This window comes from Capra hircus, chromosome 19 (genome assembly GCF_001704415.2).
Source record: "Capra hircus breed San Clemente chromosome 19, ASM170441v1, whole genome shotgun sequence".
NCBI classification, from domain to species: domain Eukaryota; kingdom Metazoa; phylum Chordata; class Mammalia; order Artiodactyla; family Bovidae; genus Capra; species Capra hircus.
This window is the reverse complement of record NC_030826.1, coordinates 57,285,343-57,304,909: the sequence shown is the minus strand read 5'-3', so window position 1 is coordinate 57,304,909 and position 19,567 is coordinate 57,285,343. Positions and strand designations below refer to the sequence as shown.

At 46.9% G+C, this 19,567-nt stretch overlaps 2 protein-coding genes across 4 annotated transcripts in view; one reads left to right on the top strand and one right to left on the bottom strand.

The window, feature by feature from the left end:
* The window catches only part of COG1 (component of oligomeric golgi complex 1), a 12,048-nt gene extending 8,596 nt beyond the window's left edge, over window positions 1-3,452 (top strand). For 2 of the 3 annotated variants that reach the window (XM_018063895.1, XM_018063894.1), the window contains exons 10-14: window positions 782-909; window positions 1,381-1,489; window positions 1,920-2,029; window positions 2,108-2,186; window positions 3,260-3,452. In XM_018063895.1, the coding sequence (XP_017919384.1) occupies window positions 782-909; window positions 1,381-1,489; window positions 1,920-2,029; window positions 2,108-2,186; window positions 3,260-3,403 (570 nt within the window). In that variant the 3' untranslated portion in view covers window positions 3,404-3,452. Of the gene's footprint in view, window positions 1-430; window positions 640-781; window positions 910-1,380; window positions 1,490-1,919; window positions 2,030-2,107; window positions 2,187-3,259 lie in introns of those variants that run through there. The other variant, XM_018063896.1, reaches the window with a different exon arrangement.
* On the bottom strand, window positions 2,309-19,430 carry FAM104A (family with sequence similarity 104 member A). The gene is made up of 3 exons (XM_018063901.1): window positions 19,133-19,430; window positions 14,468-14,567; window positions 2,309-4,684 (listed from the first exon to the last, which is right to left on the bottom strand). Exons 1-3 carry the CDS (start codon window positions 19,351-19,353, stop codon window positions 4,454-4,456), a joined length of 552 nt encoding a protein of 183 aa, XP_017919390.1. The 5' UTR covers window positions 19,354-19,430; the 3' UTR covers window positions 2,309-4,453.

Here is a 19,567-nt window from a genome sequence, read left to right as displayed (position 1 = left end):
CCTGCCAGTTTCTTCCCGTTAAGAACAGAAGTAAAAGCCCCAGGTTGCTCTTGGGTTTGGGCAGCTTTCATCCAGGAGTCCAGGTGTTAAGGCCCACTCACCCTGGACAGCCTAACGGGCAGTGGCTTCCGCCTCCGGGAGTTGACTCACACCCACTCCCAGGGCCTAGCAGCTTCCATAAGGCGGCAGGGACAAAAACTTCAAAGTAGAGATGTGCTGTGCACGCCCAGCCATGTCAGGTGGTCAGGCAGGCTCTAGGCAGATCATTAACCCGTCTGCTCAGGACGCGCTGTGGGCACGTAGATGGGGCGCGGAGGCGCGGCAGGGGGGGAGCAGCAGAGCCCACCTGTGTCAGGGGCATGCATCACCCAGCCCCCCGCCCGTCGCTTGCTGGAAGCCCCCTACCTCCAGCTTACTCCCATTTCATCAGTCCTGTTTCTAAGATGGACCAGCTCCTGACTTGGGAAAGAGTTCAGATGAGTCTTCTCTCCTGAGCGTCCTCAAAAAGGCCTCCCCCTTCATGCCGGGAGCTTTTTTTCCTTTAAAGCGACCGTCTGCAGCACCTGAGACCTTTTTCTAAGGACCGGCTCTCCTCCCTGCCATTAGCTTTTTAGTTTTGTTCAAGACCAAGTATCTACTGTAAGTTGCTTTTGTTGTTGTCATGAGATAAAACTGGCCTTCTGAGTATAAAAAGCTTCTGAAATAACCAGCTGAAACACAGACAAAACACGAAGCTGTTTATTCTCACCTTAATGGGTGGGGATGGGAAATTCATTTGCAGAAAGAAGGTGCCTTTCCAATGACCCAGAATCGGGCACTGCAGCTGCTCTATGATCTGCGTTACCTCAGTGTCGTCCTGACAGCCAGGGGTGAAGAGATGAAAAGCGGCCGCTGCAGACAGGACCCCAGGTAGCCGTGCCCACCCTCCCAGCGCGTCTCTTCCTGACTTGCATGGCCCCCTTCCGGGAAGCCGCGGGAGTCCGCCTCTTCCTGCCCATTCCCTATGTTTATTCTCAACACAACTCAGGCTCACGTTACCAGCAAGATAAAGAATGGCCACCCACTGGATCGATTCCAGGGTTGGTAGTAGTTCGGTCTCGTTCCTCTGAGTCCGCCTACCAACTGTTAAGTGTAATTTGAGCCTCCAGTACCCTTCCTGAAAACAATATGGGGAAGTTATGTACTTGACTTAGAAGACATCCCACCAGGTTCAAACTCCTAAGGATTCTTTAAGCACAGTGATCAGTGACAAGTGGAGCTAAGGCAGCAGTTATGGAGAACAGACCCACCCGTGCCAGGACTTCTCCAGCATTACAACAGCCTGGGCTTGGTTTCTGTCCTACAAAAGCTGGAGAATGACCATCTTAACCCTTTCGTTAGAGTTGAGAAAGTGGCTGACTACCTAGAAACGCTCATCGACCCATTTGACCTGGACGTTTTCACACCCCACCTTCACAGCAACCTCAACCGCCTGGTGCAGCGGACCTCTGTAAGTCGCGGGAGAACACACTTGCTCTGCGTGAAGGGCCAGGGGCTCAGGTCACAGCCCAGACCTGCCCACCGCGTAACTGAGGGGTGGGGACGGCCAAGATCCAGCTGAATTAGTCAATCACGGGTGGAGAGAGGTTTAGATTGAACCTCAGACCTCACAGCCCAGGCAATGGGATGACCCCTTTAGTTGTGGGTAAGGACTATTAAAGTTTTACCAGGGCTTTAGAAAGAGGAATGAATCAGAGCTACTCGACTCTGAGACTCTGACCTGCCAGCAATGATTTGCAGTATTAACACACTCGAGAACATACCCCCACCCAAGGATGATTAGAAATAAAGCAGTGACCGATTGCTAACAGGAGCAGTTTTCTCTCAATTGGACAACGCAGCACGCAGCCTGTCACCCTGTCCCGTCTCTCGTCCCGCAGGTTCTCTTTGGACTGGTGACAGGTCTGGAGAACCAGTTCACCCCCAGGAGCAGTACGTTCAACTCCCAGGAAGCCCACAACATCCTGCCACTGGCGTCAAGCCAGATCAGGTGAGGACGCGGAGCGGCCCCTGCTTGGCCCCCAGCCCCCCGGCCCCTCCGCTGAGCCGCCTTCGTCTTGTCCGACAGGTTTGGGCTTCTTCCACTGAGCATGACAAGCACACGAAAGGCCAAGTCAGCTGGCGGAAGCATGGAAACCAAACCCCAGGTGAGTGTCCGACGGAGAGTTCCTCCCCAGGGAGCCCGCCCCGCCTCCCACCAAGCCACCCGCTCAGCCCCGCCTCAAATGACCGCTCAGCCCCGCCTCAAATAACCGATCGAGAACGAGTGGCAAGGTGCACTAATGCTGCTTTTAATGGCGGCGCAATAAGGAAGTACACGATGTTACTAGCTTGAGCTAAGAGGTTTTAAAAGATGCCCACTGACACTATCAAGTAGCCTCACAGTAGAAGTAACTCAGGCTGCCACGGCTGTAGAAGATGTGCAGGACGGACCGGGATTACAGCTTGTGATTAAGATTAAGAGGGTAGAAGAATTAACTGCCAACCCAGCATTACAACTGTACTTAATTTGGGGGAAAAAAAAAAGGCTCTGTTTCAGCGATGGTTTCGTCTCTCATTTCTCTTAGGTGGGTAGGGAGTCTGCTTCCTCAAGTTTCACCTGTTCTTGTTGATAGACATTTTGTCTCAGCAGGCTGCCATCTGCTAGGATAGCTGCGGGAGTCCTCCAGGGGTCTCTGAAGTGTGTTGTGTACAAGTGTGTCTGAGAGCTCACACAGCTCCCCTCCTTCCAGCATGTAGTCCTCGTTTGCTCTCTGGTTAGATAAAAGTACTCGCAATGTCTCCTTTCCATATTCCCTGCCATCAAACCCAGTCAGGTCCAAAATCCTCAACACCGGGTTTTAAAACTTGGAGATGGGAGTAAAGGGGGGAAACAAAGGTTTGTGCACAAGCCTCCCGCTCCTGAGCCCAGACCTGTGCTCTTAGCTTTCCCCACAGCGGTCCACTTTCCTTCCAGTAGCTGACTGTTCAGCTCTGTCCCCGAGAGGATCACGCCACGGGGAGGAGGCACACGCTCCCCTTCCTCCAGTCCTTGCTCCCGGTGTCGGCTGTCCCGCCACAGCCCCTCAGTCTGCCGCGTGTCCTTTCCCATCTGGACTAAGCAGTGCCCTCCAGGAGCTGCTCAGACCCGCCGTGTGCACGCCGCGTGGACCCCTGAGCGGAGTTGGGGGCGGGCGGCTGGAGGTCCAGGTGACATTAAGGCACTTTCCTCTCCATACAGCGGCAGGTGGCGCCCCCGGCGCTCTCCCGAGCAGACGACCCCAGGCAGGCCGGTTCCCTGTTCAGGCAGCTGGTCGCTGACGAGGAAGACTCGGCCGCACCCTCGCTGTTCAAACTTGGGTGGCTCTCCAGCATGACCAAGTGACGAGGACGCTCCGTCTGTCTAAATAAATACTCCTGCGTTATTTCTCCTAGAAGTGACTCTGCCCCTTTGTTTCTGAGCCACGCCAGTCTCTGTGGTGGCCACGGTGGGATGTGGTGCCCTCGTTCCTATTGGGGCGGGGATGACTTGAAGCGTAGAGCCAATGAAGTCCGTGCCCCAGAGTTCATAGCACTCGTGACTCCAGACCTCAGTTCCTATAGCTTAGACTGCATCAGACTTCACTGGTGCCTTCTCACACCGCAAGGCAGAATTAACCAGGGAGCTCACACCAGCTGTTGGGGGACAAGGTGGTGCCTGAGACCGGAAGTCACTTACGTGTTCCGTAACTGTCCAAGCTGAGCAGTGTTTCCTAAGTCTGAGACGCAAGCTCTGGAGGAACAACAGTTAACAAGGTATCTGGGGTCCATGAATCAGAAAGCCCCTTCTCTCTGAAAATACAAATATATAGCAGAGAAAAGACAGCTATGGGAAGGGAGCTGACTCACTCACAGTCTATCCGGGGTCTGACCGTCCTGTCCCAGAGGACCGCACTTTCAACAGGACGTCCATGTGCGAAGAGGTAGCATGGCAGTCGCTTCAGTGCAAGACTGGTCCAGCTCTCTATGTTCTGGAAAAAAAATCTTTTTTTTTTCCCATGGAAAGTAGATCCTCTTTACTAGTTTATTTAACAAATTGAAGATCCTGCAGTTTTAAAAGGCCTTTTTCCATAAAGTAGAGCTTCTAACTGACAGACCTGGAGAGCAGCCTAAACTGGACAGACTACGGGTCCGACACGCAGATGGCGTGTCCCCCTGTGGCTCCCTTGAGACCCACCCTTACAAGAACCCTATAAAAACTGCTTCAAAGCCCCTTGGATATTGCAATAGTGCAGCAAACCACAAGTAAACAACAGCCTGTTAACCTATTATCTCAAATATAGACTGAAAAGCCAACAGGCATTTTTTGTGCAATTTTTTTTAAAACATCGTTAACTTGAAATATCAAATCTGCACAGCACTGTCCCTTCACAGAAGGCAAGAGTCTGCCGGCGCGTCACGAGGGAGGCCGTCCCCGGTGCTGCAGGCTGTGGAAGTGGGCCTCCTTCAGGGTCTGGTTGATGTGAAAGTAGGGGCCTTGGCACAGCGCAGACGGCTCGGGCGCAGGCTGTGGGGTGTGGGGGCCGGACCCGGCGGCGAGGTGGTGCAAGCTGCTCTCCGGCCCGCTGGCCCTGTCGGGGCTGTTGATGCTGCTGCTGCTGCTGCCGCCGCTGTCACTGCTTGAAGACTGGAACAAGGAAAGAGACACGCATCACAGTCAGGCTGCTGGGGTCTCAGGAGCTCTACTGGGGTTTAACTTCAGATACCCTGGGCTTTCCTGGTGACTCAGACAATCAAGAACCCACATGCTGATGCAGGAGACCTGGGTTTGATCCCTGGGTCAGGAAGATCTCTTGGAGGAGGAAATGGCAACCCATTCCAGTATTCTTGCCTGGGAAATCCCATGGCCAGAAGGGCCTGGCGGGCTCCAGTCCACAGGGTCACAAAGAATCAGGACCAGACACAACTGCACACCCACAATTAAGCGACGGCTCCAGCAACTGGGCCAGCAGCACCCTCCTCCATTCACAACTCCACACGACACTGTGCCAGAAGGGATCAGTGCACGAGGAGTAAGAACTCCGGAGGTTAACGCTCTTGTGTAGCATTTTCTTGGGGAGGGACACATCTAAATTTATATTCCCTTAAGACAAAAACATTGGTTTTGAAATGCCTGCCTTCCATCGTGTGAAACCCACAGATCAGGAAAAAGACCGGAAAGAAACACATCACAATAGTTCTGTTAGATGGAGGAATTCTAGTTGGTGATTTTTTTCTACCATTTCCTACAACTGTTTGCAGTGTTTTCATTATAAAAATAAACACATATATGCTTCCAGATACTTTAAACATGATTTTTTAAAAGCTAGTTCTATTTATTTTCTGATAAAAAATTACACCTAACAATATGTATATAAACTGAAATGGCAAAGAAAGCCATGGTCACGAACGTCCATTCTTAAATCAAGAAATATCACGGTCCACCAAATCATTTGCAGTTACTTATAGCAGCAGCAGCAATTACTGTACATTTACCTGAAGACCTAAGAAGTCAAAGCCAATTCAAACAGAAAAACTATGTTCCATGAAAAGTCTCCCCTGACCTAGAGTAGAATCAGCTAGAACTGCCGCCGGCATACCCAGCTTAGCGTGCCAGGTGACAAGCAGGCCACTCCACTAGGGAAGAAACCCACCACCAAGAGCATTTTGCCTCCTCTTTGCTTTTCTTTGCCATTTCTCATTACAACCACTGTCTGAAAATTAAAGCAAGGACTAGAATCCGTATCTAGCAAGTCAAGTTTACATCTTAGATTACTTCACACTCTAACAGCAAAGCTGACACTACTCCGAGAAAATGCAGTTCTCGCAGATAAACAGGAAAGACGGCTGTACAAATGCTGTGAAAAAGGGGAACGAAGGGGACAGAGACCTTCAACTTCTAGTCTAAGTACTTGTAGCTCAGTTTTAAAGACATGTCTTAAAATTTTTAGAGTGGCCTTGTTTATAATAGTTAAAAATGGAGACAAACTAACTGTCTAAAACTAGAAGTGACTGATTAAACTGCAAAGCAAGACACACAGAATGCAACACAAGAACTGTAATGCGCAACGACGAAACTAGGCAGCGGGCTGACGGCGGAGACATGCACATGCTGGAGAAGAAAGACCTGTAACACCGTCTTTATAGGCTTCAGAATGATGTGCAGTAAGTCTGCTGGTTTTCAAGGCGCTTATGTATACACATAAGGACACCAAAAATATTCTGGAAGGACAGACATGCCAAAATAGCATTTAGACCTACTTTTAAAAAATCTTTATTTTCTATAGCTTCTACAAAAAAATACTTCTTTTAAGGACAAAATGCAGTCATTAAAAGAACTAAAGAGTGCTACTTCAAAAGAGAGTAAGGTCTTCATTTTTTTTCTAACTCTAAGACTGAGACTTAAAGTAATACAACGATACTGTCAGTAAGATTTCAGGAAGGCCGTTTCATCTCATTTAATCTAACAGCTTAAGAACCTCTGAACTATTCCAGCTGAATCATGAGCAGACCGACAGCAGACTGATGGTGCTTTTAGACTAAGAGAACCTACTGAGAGCCTAGGAATCCAGGTAGACGCACTTTGTATGTCATTTAAATACACATAAAACCTTCCATACATGCTGTCATTAAAGGTGAGAACAAATCTCTCAGAGTGCACTCATCCCTACTTGCTGCCTTCTCAGACCAGTCCTGGCACTTGGGGGACGGGGGCTTCAGGGAATATGTCACCATCCACAGATGGGCCAGCAGCAACCGGCATAATATACAACAGTGCCACATGATCAGGGTACTGGTTCTGTGAGGCTTCCTCTCAACAATGCACGAGTATATTCGGTATGTACAGGTCACAAAATGATGCATTTCTATGGGACCACTTCAGAAAGTCTGAAAAGTTACTCTAATAGATCTTAACTTTATGGGATAAAGGAAAAACCATTATTTCCTTTTAACCCTGAAGGTGTAAAACTAAATTTTAAGTCTCTAGCAAAGCCTTAAGATATATGCAGAAATCAATCGTTTTGTCTTATAAAACTGAAAACCTGAGACAAGAAAAAAAATTGCATTTCCCCCACTTGGTGGAGCTTTTCTGGATCGGATTGTTTGGAGGGCCAGGAAGGGAAAAGCATCAGAAAAAAGCACTCAAAAGCCTGAGAGAACGCAGAGGGACACGCACTGTTTCTGGCAGAAAGAATAGGTTTAAATCGTGGAGCAGGGAACAGAGAAGCCGAAGCTCCTTGTCTTAGTTCACGCGGCTCCAATGATACAGCAGAGGGTTAGTAAAGAGAGCCTGGTGCTCAGCTAGGCTGCCCTGAATTTTACTTTCCCACAGTGTGAAGTCAGTTTAAGAGAGAGCCCATTTAAACCCATGGTAGGAACAAAATAACTCTGAAGACTCTTTCTACTAATAACCTTTAGAAAGTCCCCCAGGCGGGACTGTTAATTAGAGAGTCTCTGCTTCATAGAGAGAGAGCCGGAATACACGTGTACATTTATTACCTAGAGCTGTATGCTTTCTCTTAATTAGAAAAGCAGAGCAACATCATATTTTATTTTCCTTCAAGCCCCGGCTTCCCCTCACATCCATCTCCAGGTTCAGTGGTGCTTTTAATTTACATGAGCCTGAAAAGAAAAAAAAAAAATCTTGCTGATTGTATTACACACTCCATCCCTGGAGTGAGAATGAAAGTTCACCCTAAGGCCACTGCAGAATGCGAGTTACGTGCACGAGGTGCTCCCAGCCAAGTCCATCACGGCTTCTAACTTGAAACAGTGCCCCCAGAGTGCCCAACGACTTGAGAGCGCGCCAAGTCTGCTAATGCCAGTGGGCCCATAAGACTCCAAGTAAGTTCAGTAGGCCAATTAAAACTACTTCCTAAATATGCATGGGAAGAAAATACAGGGGTCACTTTGTCTGTGTCCATAAGTAACTGCATATCCTTACAAGAGAGAGTTGGACCACACCATCTGTTTGAAGTTTCTGCCTAAAAACATGTATGTATCCTCATTACTCAATGAGACAACAGTCAGGTTCAAGATGAAACTGCTTGGGTAGCTATCCGTGCTCGGAGCTAATGCAAGGTATCACAAATATTTCAAGAACTTGAACAGTGAGCCTTCCTTGGTGGCTTAGACGATAAAAGAATCTGCCTGCAATGTGGGAGACCCAGGTTTGATCCATGGGTTGAAAAGATTCCCCAGAGAAGGAAATAGCAACGCACTCCAGCATTCTTGCCTGGGAAATTCGACGGACAGAGGAGCCTGGTGGGCCCCAGTCCACGGGGTCAAAAAGAATCGGACACAACTGAGTGACTAACACTTCTAAAACTTTCGAGTGTTCCTCCATTTTGAATGGATCTTTTAAAAAGTTACTGGGTCAATGCAAATGTAACTATGGTTTCGGACCGTGAATTTTACATCAGTATCAGTCAGTTCAGTTCAGTCGCTCAGTCCTGTCTGACTCTTTGCGACCCCATGAATCACAGCACGCCAGGCCTCCCTGTCCATCACCAACTCCTGGAGTTCACTCAAACTCATGTCCATCGAGTCGGTGATGCCATCCAACCATCTCATCCTCTGTCGTGCCCTTTTCCTCCTGCCCCCAATCCCTCCCAGCATCAGGGTCTTTTCCAATGAGTCAGCTCTTCACATGAGGTGGCCAAAGTACTGGAGTTTCAGCTTTAGCATCAGTCCCTCCAATGAACACCCAGGACTAATCTCCTTTAGGAGGGACTGGCTGGATCTCCTTGCAGTCCAAGGGACTCTCAAGAGTCTTCCCCAACACCACAGTATAACTAGGCTCAAACATACCTTTATTAAACAAAATAGGAACCATTTCAATCAACACATTTTCCCCAATGAGAAATCGGTTTATTTCTGTTGCATAAATATCCCTGCTTCGGGATTTGATGAGCTCCTGGAAAGCATTTTCTGCCTCCTGCTGGTTGTGGAAGAGTTTTCCCTGCAAAAGGTTGTCAAGACACTTGAAGAAGTGGGAGCTGGTTGGCAAGAGGTCAGGTGAACACAGCATGTGAGGCGACGTGTGAAGCACTGGTTGCCTGGCGTGTGACCAGGTGCTGTCGTGGAGAACTGGGCCTTCTCTGTTGACCAATGCCAGGTGCAGGCGTTGCAGTTTTGGGTGCATCTCATCGATTTGCTGAGCGTACTTCTCAGACATAATGTTTTCGCTGGGATTCAGAAAGCTGTAGTGGATCAGATCAGTAGCAGACCTCAAACAGTAACCATGACTTTTTCTGATGCAAGACTGGCTTTGGAAAGTGTTTTGGAGCTTCTTCTCAGTCTAACCACTAAGCTGGTCGTCACCAGTTGTCATATAAAATCCACTTTTCATCACACGTCACAATCCAATTGAGAAATGGTCCATTGTTGATGCACAGGATGAGAGATGATGACACTTCAAAACTACGATTTTTTTCATTTCCAGTCAGCTCATGAGACACCCACTTACCGAGCTTTTTCACCTTTCTGATTTGCTGCAGATGCCAAATGACCGTAGAATGGTCAACAGTGAGTTCTTTGGCAACTTCCTGTGTAGCTGTAAGAGGATCAGCTTTTATGATGGTCTCAGCTGACCACTGTCGATTTCCCACGGCCGGCCACTGCGCTCCTCATCTTCAGGCTCTCGTTTCCTTTCCAGAACTCCTTGAACCACCACCGCACTGTACGTTTGTTACAGTTCCTGGGCCAAATGCACTGCTAATGTTGCGAGTTATCTCCACTGCTTTACGAACCATTTTGAACTCAAATAAGGAAATTACTAGAATTTGCTTTTTATCTAACATCATTTCTATTGTCTAAAATAAATACAAACAGCAAGTAATGTCATATTAAAAAAGATAAAACCCACAAATGCACATTAAAATCACGTATAACATAACCTCATTTATCTAGAATGTATTCCCATGTGTATGTGTGCTACGCCACTTCAGTTGTATCCAACTCTTTGTGACCCTACTGACTGTAGCCCGCCAGGCTCCTCTGTTGATGGGATTCTCCAGGCAAGAATACTGGAATGGGCTGCCATGCCCACGTTCTTACCCGGAGATAGAACCTGGAGTCTCTTACATCTTCTGCACTGGCAAGTGGGTTCTTTACCACTTGCACCACTTAGGAAGCCCTGTATTTCAATATCAAGTGGCAAATTTCAATGTTGCAAAACTGCAATCACTTTTGCAGCAACCTAATAATTTCAGTTACTTTGCTACAGGGCTGTTTTTTTAATAGTCTCTTAAATTTATTTATGTTTCTTTTGGCTGTGCTGGGTCTTCACTGCTGCACAGGCTTTTCTCGAGTTGCGGCGAGCGGGTCTGCTGTCCAGTTCCGGCGCGAGGGCATCTCCTTCCGGGGGCTCCTCTATTCGCAGAGCGCAGGCTCTAGGGCACGTGGCCTGCGCAGCTGCAGCTCCTGGGCTCCAGAGCACAGGCTCAAGAGTTGGGGCTGCACGAGCTCAGCCGCTCCATGGCAAGTGGGATCCTCCCAGGTCAGGGACCGAACCTGCGTCTCCCCCAGTGGCAGGTGGATTCTTTACCCCTGAGCCACCAACGAAGTCCCTTGCTATAGGGTTTTCAGTACACAACCTTGACGCCGCACCCCGAGTCTGCCAAAACAGTTTTGTCTCAGGCTGGCCCTACTACCCTAGACAGGTTAACGATGAGAATGAGCAAAAACAAAGTCTTAAAATACCCTCTTACAAAGCTATGCTAAATATTCCCAGGGTCATATAAATTTTAAAAAAGAAATCACCTAACATTCTGCTAATTCTTATAAGCTAAGACAAACGGACTTATGGCGTCCTAGTTTTAACGATGCACAGATCCCTCTGGTTCTACTGTTTTTGCCATGCCTCTGCACTCCTAATAAAACACCCTCGGGGTTCCAGGGATATGACATCAAAGATTTCCCTTCTAGTAGACACAAGAACAAGACAGAGGCTGTTCCAGTTAAGCCACCTCTGCTTTATTTCCACATCTTCTCGCTCTCTACCTGCTGTGATTTTATAATGATCCAAAAAATCTTTAAAAGCTCAGTCTTGGTAAGTTAAAAGTATTAAAAAAAAAAAGGGGGGCGGGGGTGATGGTGAGACTTCTCTGCCGGTCCAGTGGCTAAGAGTCTGTGCTCCCAATGCAGAGGGCCCTGGTTCGATCCCTGGCCAGAGAACTGGATCCCACACACCGCAACTAACAGTCTGCATGCCACAGCTAAGTCCTGCCTGGCACAGTGAAATAAAGTTTTTTTTTTTAAGTTGGAGTCTTTGTAGTTAAAAACAGTACAGCTTTCACTCACTCAGGTAGCAGTGCTTCTTGTAAGGCATTTACCCACACACCAGAGGCCAGATTCAGCAGAACTGTCCAGTGTCATTTTTAAAACAAAGATGTTCAAGCTGAAAATAAAGAGCATCATTCCTATAACCAAAGCTACAATTCAAACCAAGACGGCCAACCTAAGAAAAGGTCAGCCTAACTCAATTACATTCAGCTAGTTTTTACCCATCCAGTCACTGTGCGAGGTCAGGGAATAGGGCTACCTTTGGAAAGGACTCAACAGGAAGACACAAAGTAACCAATCACTTCACTTACTCACTAGACAGAAAACAGAACCTGCTTTAGACCTGAACTACCAGGAATCATCTAGAATGGCTTTCAAAAAACTTTTTTATTCCTATACCTGTAAATTATATCTCAATTTTCAAAACACTACCCTAAAGCTCCCAAGTCATTAAATCTAAGCCACTGGAGTAAACATTCAACGTCTTCCAGGCAAAGACTGATCAAAGTTGAAAAGAATACCAAACCCCAATTTCTTTACTAAACTTGCTTTTGAGGTAATATAGTTTCAGAGCATTAATTGGGGGAAAAATATTCTTCTCTGTTCCCACGATTCAAGAGAAGTCCAGGGCCTAGCAGCACTGAGCATATTTAGCAAAGTCCCTCAGACCTTCTGATCTGTCTTCCGGGAGATGCTCACACTGTGGGTAGCTCACATTCTGGGGCTCACTGACCTGCCTCGTACTAGCTATGTATCTCTGGGCAAGTGACTTTATTTTCTGTGGCCCAATTTTTCCATCTAAAAAGTAGAGATCATAAGACCCACCAAAGTGACAGGAAGAAAATGTACAAGCAGATTCAGAATTTCTCTTTACGTAACTAATCTGGCAAGTCGGTTCACATTCTTCAGCTTCCTAGAATCAAGGAAAAAAGAGGCCCATACCATCTCCATTTTACAGACAAGCATGACTTAACTTGTGGCACAGTTCAAAATAATTCCAACACCTCATGCCTTATTTCCCAGTACCTGGCAATATTATTACATTTAGGAGAAAACGGTGAGTTTTGGAAATTAACCAAATGAAAGTTGTTCATGTTACAAGAAAAAAATTCTAAACTTAAGTATTTCAAGAAAGACACAGGAAATGTTTCTCTTAAGTTTTTTAAGGAAATATACCTTGTTGGCCCTAGCTTAGAATTAAAAGATACCATTTTCACTAATAATAGACTTTATTATACGAATTAGTAAAATTAAGAATCCACTAGTAATGACTTATCATTATATTCCCCTTTGTACACAATTGTCAACGAGCACCCAAAGGTCCCTAAACTGGCTATTCTTACGCTATAAACATAATGATCTACTCCAGTGGCAGATTTAATTATTCAGGACTTAACTTTCCATTTTAAAGGTATCTCCCCCTGCCATTTGCTGCTCCAGCACTCCCTGGGTTTGCTCAGCCACATTACTCAACAGCACCAGATGCCAGTAAATGTGACGAAACTAAGGGCCTACCAGCAAGTTCAGGTTACCACGACAGGTAAAAAGTACCTGTACTGACTGTTAATTATTACCTGGGCAATCCAGTCCACGCTTCCGACCAGTAACTACAGAGTGGTTTAATCGCTGAATTTCTCTGGACAAGTAAGAACAACACACATGAACCCACAGGCTGAACAACAATACACCGACTTCTTCTGTGAGACCAATGCATGGCACCAGAAAGGGAGTGAAGGTCATTCTCTACAAACGGCAACCAAGATACAACCAAACCTAATACTAGGGAGTAGTATTCAAAATAAGAGATCAGAAATGCTTGATTTTTTTTAAAAAAATGACCATTTACACTCCTGCTCTCAAGCATTAAAACTGTAGACACAGGGGAAAAAAGATCAATACAAAAAATAAATAAATAAAAAGATCTACTGTACCTTTGAACTAATGCAAACATCAAACGGCAGGTCTGACATACAGGCACAAGTAAAGAAATATTTACACTGGTATCATGAAAGCAATCATCACACACTCTTTTAATGAAGTCTTAACTCGAAAGAATCATGGAAACTCAATTCTTATCGTTAGATGTTCATGGCAGCCTTTAATCTTTGGTTTTTTTCCATCTGTGAAATTCCCTAGTTATTACGTTAACCTAAAGCTCAACACTTTCCTGCTACTCTAAAGGGGGGGGAAATGATACGAGGATTTAAAAGGGGGGATAAAAGCTACGGAAAACTCAGTCTCCACGTAGAAGGATCGAGTCTGCTCTGGGGTGCATCAGCTGCTCTTGAATGAAGATTACCTACCTGACAGTTACTGATTTTTTCCCTCCTTGAGGGAGTTACTTTGGATTTTTGCTAAAGACCGAATATAGATCAAACCCTACTATCAAGAACTAAAGTACAAAGTATTCTGGTTATGCGAGAATTGGGAGGCACGGAGTTCTGCTTTAAGTGACAAGGCTGGGGCTTAGGGACCTTTGCAGTGAGGAGTTTCTCTCTTAGGCCGACAACTGTTGAGGGTCAAAGCTTCAGGTGCGTCATTTATTAATAATAGCAGCATCTGGTCAGCTTCCCTGCCCCACGGCAGACCAGGCATTCAAGTGCACAGGAGGGACACAGAAGCACCCAGGAAACCTCAGTTCAGAGGTTCATCCCCCGACCAGTGGTTGGGACTTTGCCTTCTAATGCAGGGAGTGCGGATTCCATCCCTGGTTGGGAGCTAAGATCCCATATGCCTCGAGGCCAAAAAAACCAAATCATAAAACAGAAACAATATGGCAACAAATTCAATAAAGACTTTTTAAATGGTCCATATATTTTTTTAAAAAAAACTTTAAAAAATAAAAGAAGTTGTGGCTTCTGAAATACCAACAAGGGTTCAAAGATGGGCTTTCAGAGGTCCATAAAACCCATAACATACAAATTCTGGGCATGTGCATGTATTACTACATGCAAACACAGGCTGTTTTGCTGTGGAGAAGGTGGGTAGCATCCTCAAAACAGCTATGACTCAGAAGAAAGAAAAAAAAAGGTTAGAAACACTGCAATCAAGTCAGATCACTTTTCTCTACTCAAAGAATAATTTTCATTACCCAGAAGTGGCTCAAGCAGTGAAAACAGCAGGTGCTCTCGACCACACTTCCTACCTCTGTGTCCCAAGAATCGTGGAAGACAGGATTTCTACTGCTCCTTTTGGTCTGTGGGGGGAGATGGTGGTCTTCTTCACTGCCATTCCTTCTCCTTTTCCTGGAATCAAACCACAAAGAGAAGAAAAAAGAATTGGTCTTCTGCACACTTCAAATTGTAATTTAAACATATTAAATTTGCCCTCTTGCCTGAGAGAGAGATCGTCATATGATAATCCAACGGGCAAAAAAGTTAGAAGAGCAAAAATGTAAAATAACAGGAGGAAAGTCGAGCTTAAATTAGTACAACTAATTTCTAAAAAGAAGCCTGACGATTTGAAATGCTTACTGGGAATAAACAAGCGCAGGAAGACATTGATGACTAAGCTCTCCAACTCTACCTAACGAAGGTGATCTCGTCCTCCATTTCCTGAAATTACCATTCCAAGTTATCCTAATTTTACTCCTGTCCATGTGGCAACATCTAAGACGGGAGTGGCTGCCTTTGCCTATTTACACTTAAAATCCTTATAAAACGGTGCAACAAAGGAAGAGCATTACAGGTTGGAGGCAGCCTCTATTCTTTCATTCTCTTTCATCTCTGATTTTCCCCCAATTATCACATTAACACAAAAGCTCTCTGCCCTCTAACGCATCAAATTACTTTTCTGGACAATCACTGCAAAGGCAGCTCTCGGACACATTAACTTGATGGCTGGCTGCACCACCTGGTATTGTTAGAGAAGTTACTTCACCAGCTTGTTACTGTTACACTGCAGCACCGGTTGCTTAAAATGTCCAGGTTTAAAGAAAAATCACACCTCTTTCTCGGTCAAGTACTCTGAGGTGTATGATGGAGACAGAGTTTGTATGTTTTCTACGCAAAAACTAGTGCTGGTAGGACTTCTAAAACTCCAGTTAGAAAATAGAAATTATTAAAGGAGGTATACTTTTAAGTCAAACTGCATGGAACTTTGCTGCCCCGGTGGCTCAGCAGTAAAGAATCCACCTGCAATGCAGGAGCCACAGAAGACTTGGGTTCAATTCCTTGGTCGAGAAGACCATCGGAGGAGGAAATGGCAACCCACTCCAGTACACTTACCATGGGCAGAAGAGCTACAGAAAATTCTACTGGACAGAGCTGGTGAAAGGTTGATTTATACAAAGCAGCATAAGCTGTTATAATGAAAGTTCTTCAGGGTTCAAGTTGCTCTATCTAGAGGGTAAGAGAGCTTTGTGGAAAATACTGAATTTGAACGCACAGTATTTTCAATACAGTTACACACTCTATGTGAGTAGAGGGGCTTTGATCAGGTTTGGACGTTGGCAAAAATTTATCACCCTAAGCTCAATTCTCTCTTACTTGTGAATGCATCTAACGTTATTAATAGATGGGTATGGACCCAGTTTAGGCTTGGAATGATAAATATGGGGGGTATGTTTCTGAGGAAGCACTAGCCAACCAGCGGGGACTACACTGGTATAAGCCTCAGTTCAGTTCAGTGTGTTCAACTCTTTGTGACCCAATGGACAGCATCATCCAAAGACTCAGCTGTTTACAAAATAAGATCTGCTCCTCACCTTTCTCTCAGGGGATTAGATCTTACCTTGATGTACTGGAGGCTAAAAACTAGATAAATATCAGGATAATCATTAAATGGATGTACTAGTTGAACCAAGAAATCACTACACCCAGCTTCCGCCCAAAGAGAAACTCCTCCAATGACGGCGACAGCCCCTCAACTCCCCTTTTATCGGCGTTCCAACAGATGATTGTGCCGGGGCTGCTGAGTCACAGCCAGCAAACTCATGGCCTGACTACAACTTTCCAATTTCCTCATTTATAATGGGAGAGAAGGTTACTATCTTTCTAGTGACAAGACGATGAATGTCAAGAGGATGGGCTGGTTTTGAAGATTTCAATTAAACTGAGAAAGTCACATGAAATATCCCTGCTTCATAATTAGCTGATGTCTTCAGGTACCAGAAGATCTCTCTGGCCTTTTGGGAGTTCTCTCCTTCGGATGGTTCTGGATTAAGAATGAGCCCTATATGTTCTTCATTCTTTTTCTAAGCTCTTTGCAGAATTCATCCTTGAAGCATTTCTTTCAACATCATGAATATTTTACAAAACCACAGCTTCATGTTCAACACAATCAGTCAGACTGTAACTTTTAACATTAATGCCATAGGCCAGGTTATAATTTGAGCAGTCACCCTATAACTAATTACATTCTCCCTAGCCATTTAGTTACAGATTATTGTTTAGCATCTGTTACTTCTCAGGATGGCAGAATACATCACTTTTCATCACTTCACTTCTCTCCAACCCTCCTGTCCCCTCCTAGAGACTGAGCACAGAAGAAATCCTAGAAAACAGAGACTAGTGGTTTTCAAACTTTATTTTAAAAATGACAGAACTATTTCACCCTACCAAGAAAAACCCCTTCAATTTATGGAAGAGACACTGCATGTTTTAATTGGAGTAGGGACCTCCCTCCCACACAGGGCTTCCCTGGTGGCTCAGCTGGTAAAGAACCTGCCTACCAACGCAGAAGATGCAAGAGGCTGGGCTCGATCCCTGAGTTGAGAAGATCCCCTGGAGAAGGAAATGGCAACCCACTCTGACATTCCACAGACAGAGGAGCCTGCTGAGCTACAGTCCATGGGGTTGAAAAGAGTCGGACACAACTGAGCAAGCGCAGGCGCACATACCCATACCCACCCCTCCTGTATGAAGATCCACCATCACAGACCAACGCTTCCTCTTAAAATTGAGGAAACAGATCCGCAGATCTGATCCGACTTGAAGATGCTAAGACAGCTGGATCTGATCCACTGTACTACACAACACATGGGAGCAGAGAAAGCACTGCCAACTCACGTGACTTCTTTCACAGTAAAGAAGTTACCATGTGAGATTGTGTGAACGAGATAAAAGGAATCTGCTAGGAGTATAAGCGCATCCAGGGTATTTGTGTACAGCACTGGATAAAAGGAATGTTTTTCTGAGAAATATTTAGACTGTTTCAGATATGTGAGACATCCCGAGGGACTGCTGAAGTACAAACTGGGTGTGGGAAGGAAAAAACTGGCAGTTATATCAGGCTTACTATACGTAAGGATCCCGTGACTAATCTCAGTAGCAAGTTGGTACACTGGTCCCCTAATTTCAAATTCAGCCCACTCTTCTTTCATATACAAATAGAGGTTTTATGGCCCTCTCACTACATGACCCAAATCAATATGCAGACGTTTGGAGAACTCTTGATTTTCACTATTGCCCTAAAGAACTTCCAAGATGCTTTCCAGAATGTCAACCCTATGAATTAATACGCTCTAGGGTCAGGTCCCCATGGAAAGACTGTCAATTACATTCAAAAATCACTAAATACATAGAGGGACAAAAAAAACCTACAGCATAATTTACCAAGGCAATCCCAGTCTCATTCACTTAAACCTCACTGAGATTATTTTGGAAAAAAACAAAAAATGAAGAGAACAGTGAACCTAGAAGTTCAGTTCAGTCGCTCAGTTGTACCCAACCCTTTGCAACCCATGGACTGCAGCTCTCTCAAGCCTCCCGGACCATCACCAATTCCCGGAGCTTACTCAAACTCATATCCATCAGGTCGGTGATGCCATCCAACCATCTCATCCTCTGTTGTCCTCTGCTCCTCCCGCCTTCAATCTTTCCCAGCATCAGGGTCTTTTCAAATGAGTCAGTTCTTCGCATCAGACGGCCAAAGTATTGGCCTAGAAAGACCCAGGTAAACCAACTGAGCTTTCTAAATCTGCTTCCTGATCAGAAGAACGAAAGATGGGACTTGGTGATATCTATAGTTTTCAGTTCAAACTCCACGATGAGGGATTTTTCTAATTTCGAATGAAGTCCATCTTCTCCATTCTGGGGTACAATCCCAACTTTTCCCTCCCTAACCTGTTCACAGAGGTGAGAAATGAGAAAAAGGAAAAGAATCCTCAGCACCCTCTAGGTTAAGCCCCGGCTCCAGCCTCGGAAGAAAAGTGCGTCGCAATATAGCCCTACCTCCCGCCTTCGGAGTCAAACGGCTCGGCACCCAAACTGTTTAGAATTCTGCCTGCTCTTCACGCTACGGCCGAGGAGGGAAGCCACAGGTCATGACTTCAGCCCTAGCCCATTCTGCGTCCACGACGGCCCAGCAGGGCACAAGGGCTTCGATCTGACCTAACCCTTCCGTCCTGCGGAGTTAAGCCCAGTCCTTCGTCCCGACCTTGGGGAGACCGGCTACCCGCCCCGCCGTCCCCTCAAAGGCGCCCGAGAGGCTCCTCTCGAACATCGGCCATTCCTCCCATCCCCCCACCCTCCTAAATTTAGGACAGGGAAGCTTTGGGGCCCCCTTCTCTCCGCCGGGACCGACCGGATTTCATTCCAAACAGGGAAAGATGGGGGTCTGGGGGAAGAAAGATGGGGTCGAGGGGTGACCCGGGTCCTGAGGAGTCACCGCTCCGGCGCCCCCAGGGATCAGGTTCCCAGTCAGCCGAGCATCCCTCCCCTCTCCCCGCCCGGACGGCAAGGCACCCACACGGAGACTCGCAGGGCCCACGCTCGCTCGGTCCCCGCGTCGCACCCGCCTCGGCTCCGTGTACCCCAGGACACAACACGGGGCGAGGGGCTGAGGGGAAGAGGGCGCCCTGCGGACTCACCTGGGGCGGAGGCGCTCGCTCATGGCAGCAGATGGAGACGAGCGACGCGGCGCCGCTCCGCGAGGAGAGGGAACCGAGGGGGTCGTGTTCCGGCGGCCGCCACGCCCACCCCCTCGGGCCTTGGCTCTGGCCGCGGCTCTGGCGGAGGCGGCCTGCGCTGAGTACCCCTCGGGGGGACCCGTCCCTCCGCTACTTCCGGCGTCTGCTCCGCGCCCCCCCATGTCGCCGCCGCCGTGGTACCGCCCTCCCGCGAGTGCGCAGTGGCGCGAGCTCGGCCGCGCCGACCGGTAGCCCCGCCCACAGGAAGAGGCGGGCTCGGGGGGTGGGGAGGAGCGACCAGGAGCCTCTGGGAAAGAGGACCTCGTTAGAGGTGGCCCGGGCTTTTGCCTGTTCGCAGCCGAGACGGCCGGCGTGAGTCCAGCCAGGCTTCAGTGA

What these genes read in the sequence shown, in the direction of transcription:
- FAM104A (XM_018063901.1), bottom strand. Translation starts at nt 19,353, where the DNA reads ATGGGGGGGCGCGGAGCAGACGCCGGAAGTAGCGGAGGGACGGGTCCC. An exon ending in AGCGAGCGCCTCCGCCCCAG is followed by an intron (nt 14,568 to 19,132) that starts GTGAGTCCGCAG and finishes GTTTGATTCCAG; the next exon opens with GAAAAGGAGAAGGAATGGCA. An exon ending in ACGATTCTTGGGACACAGAG is followed by an intron (nt 4,685 to 14,467) that starts GTAGGAAGTGTG and finishes TCCTTGTTCCAG; the next exon opens with TCTTCAAGCAGTGACAGCGG.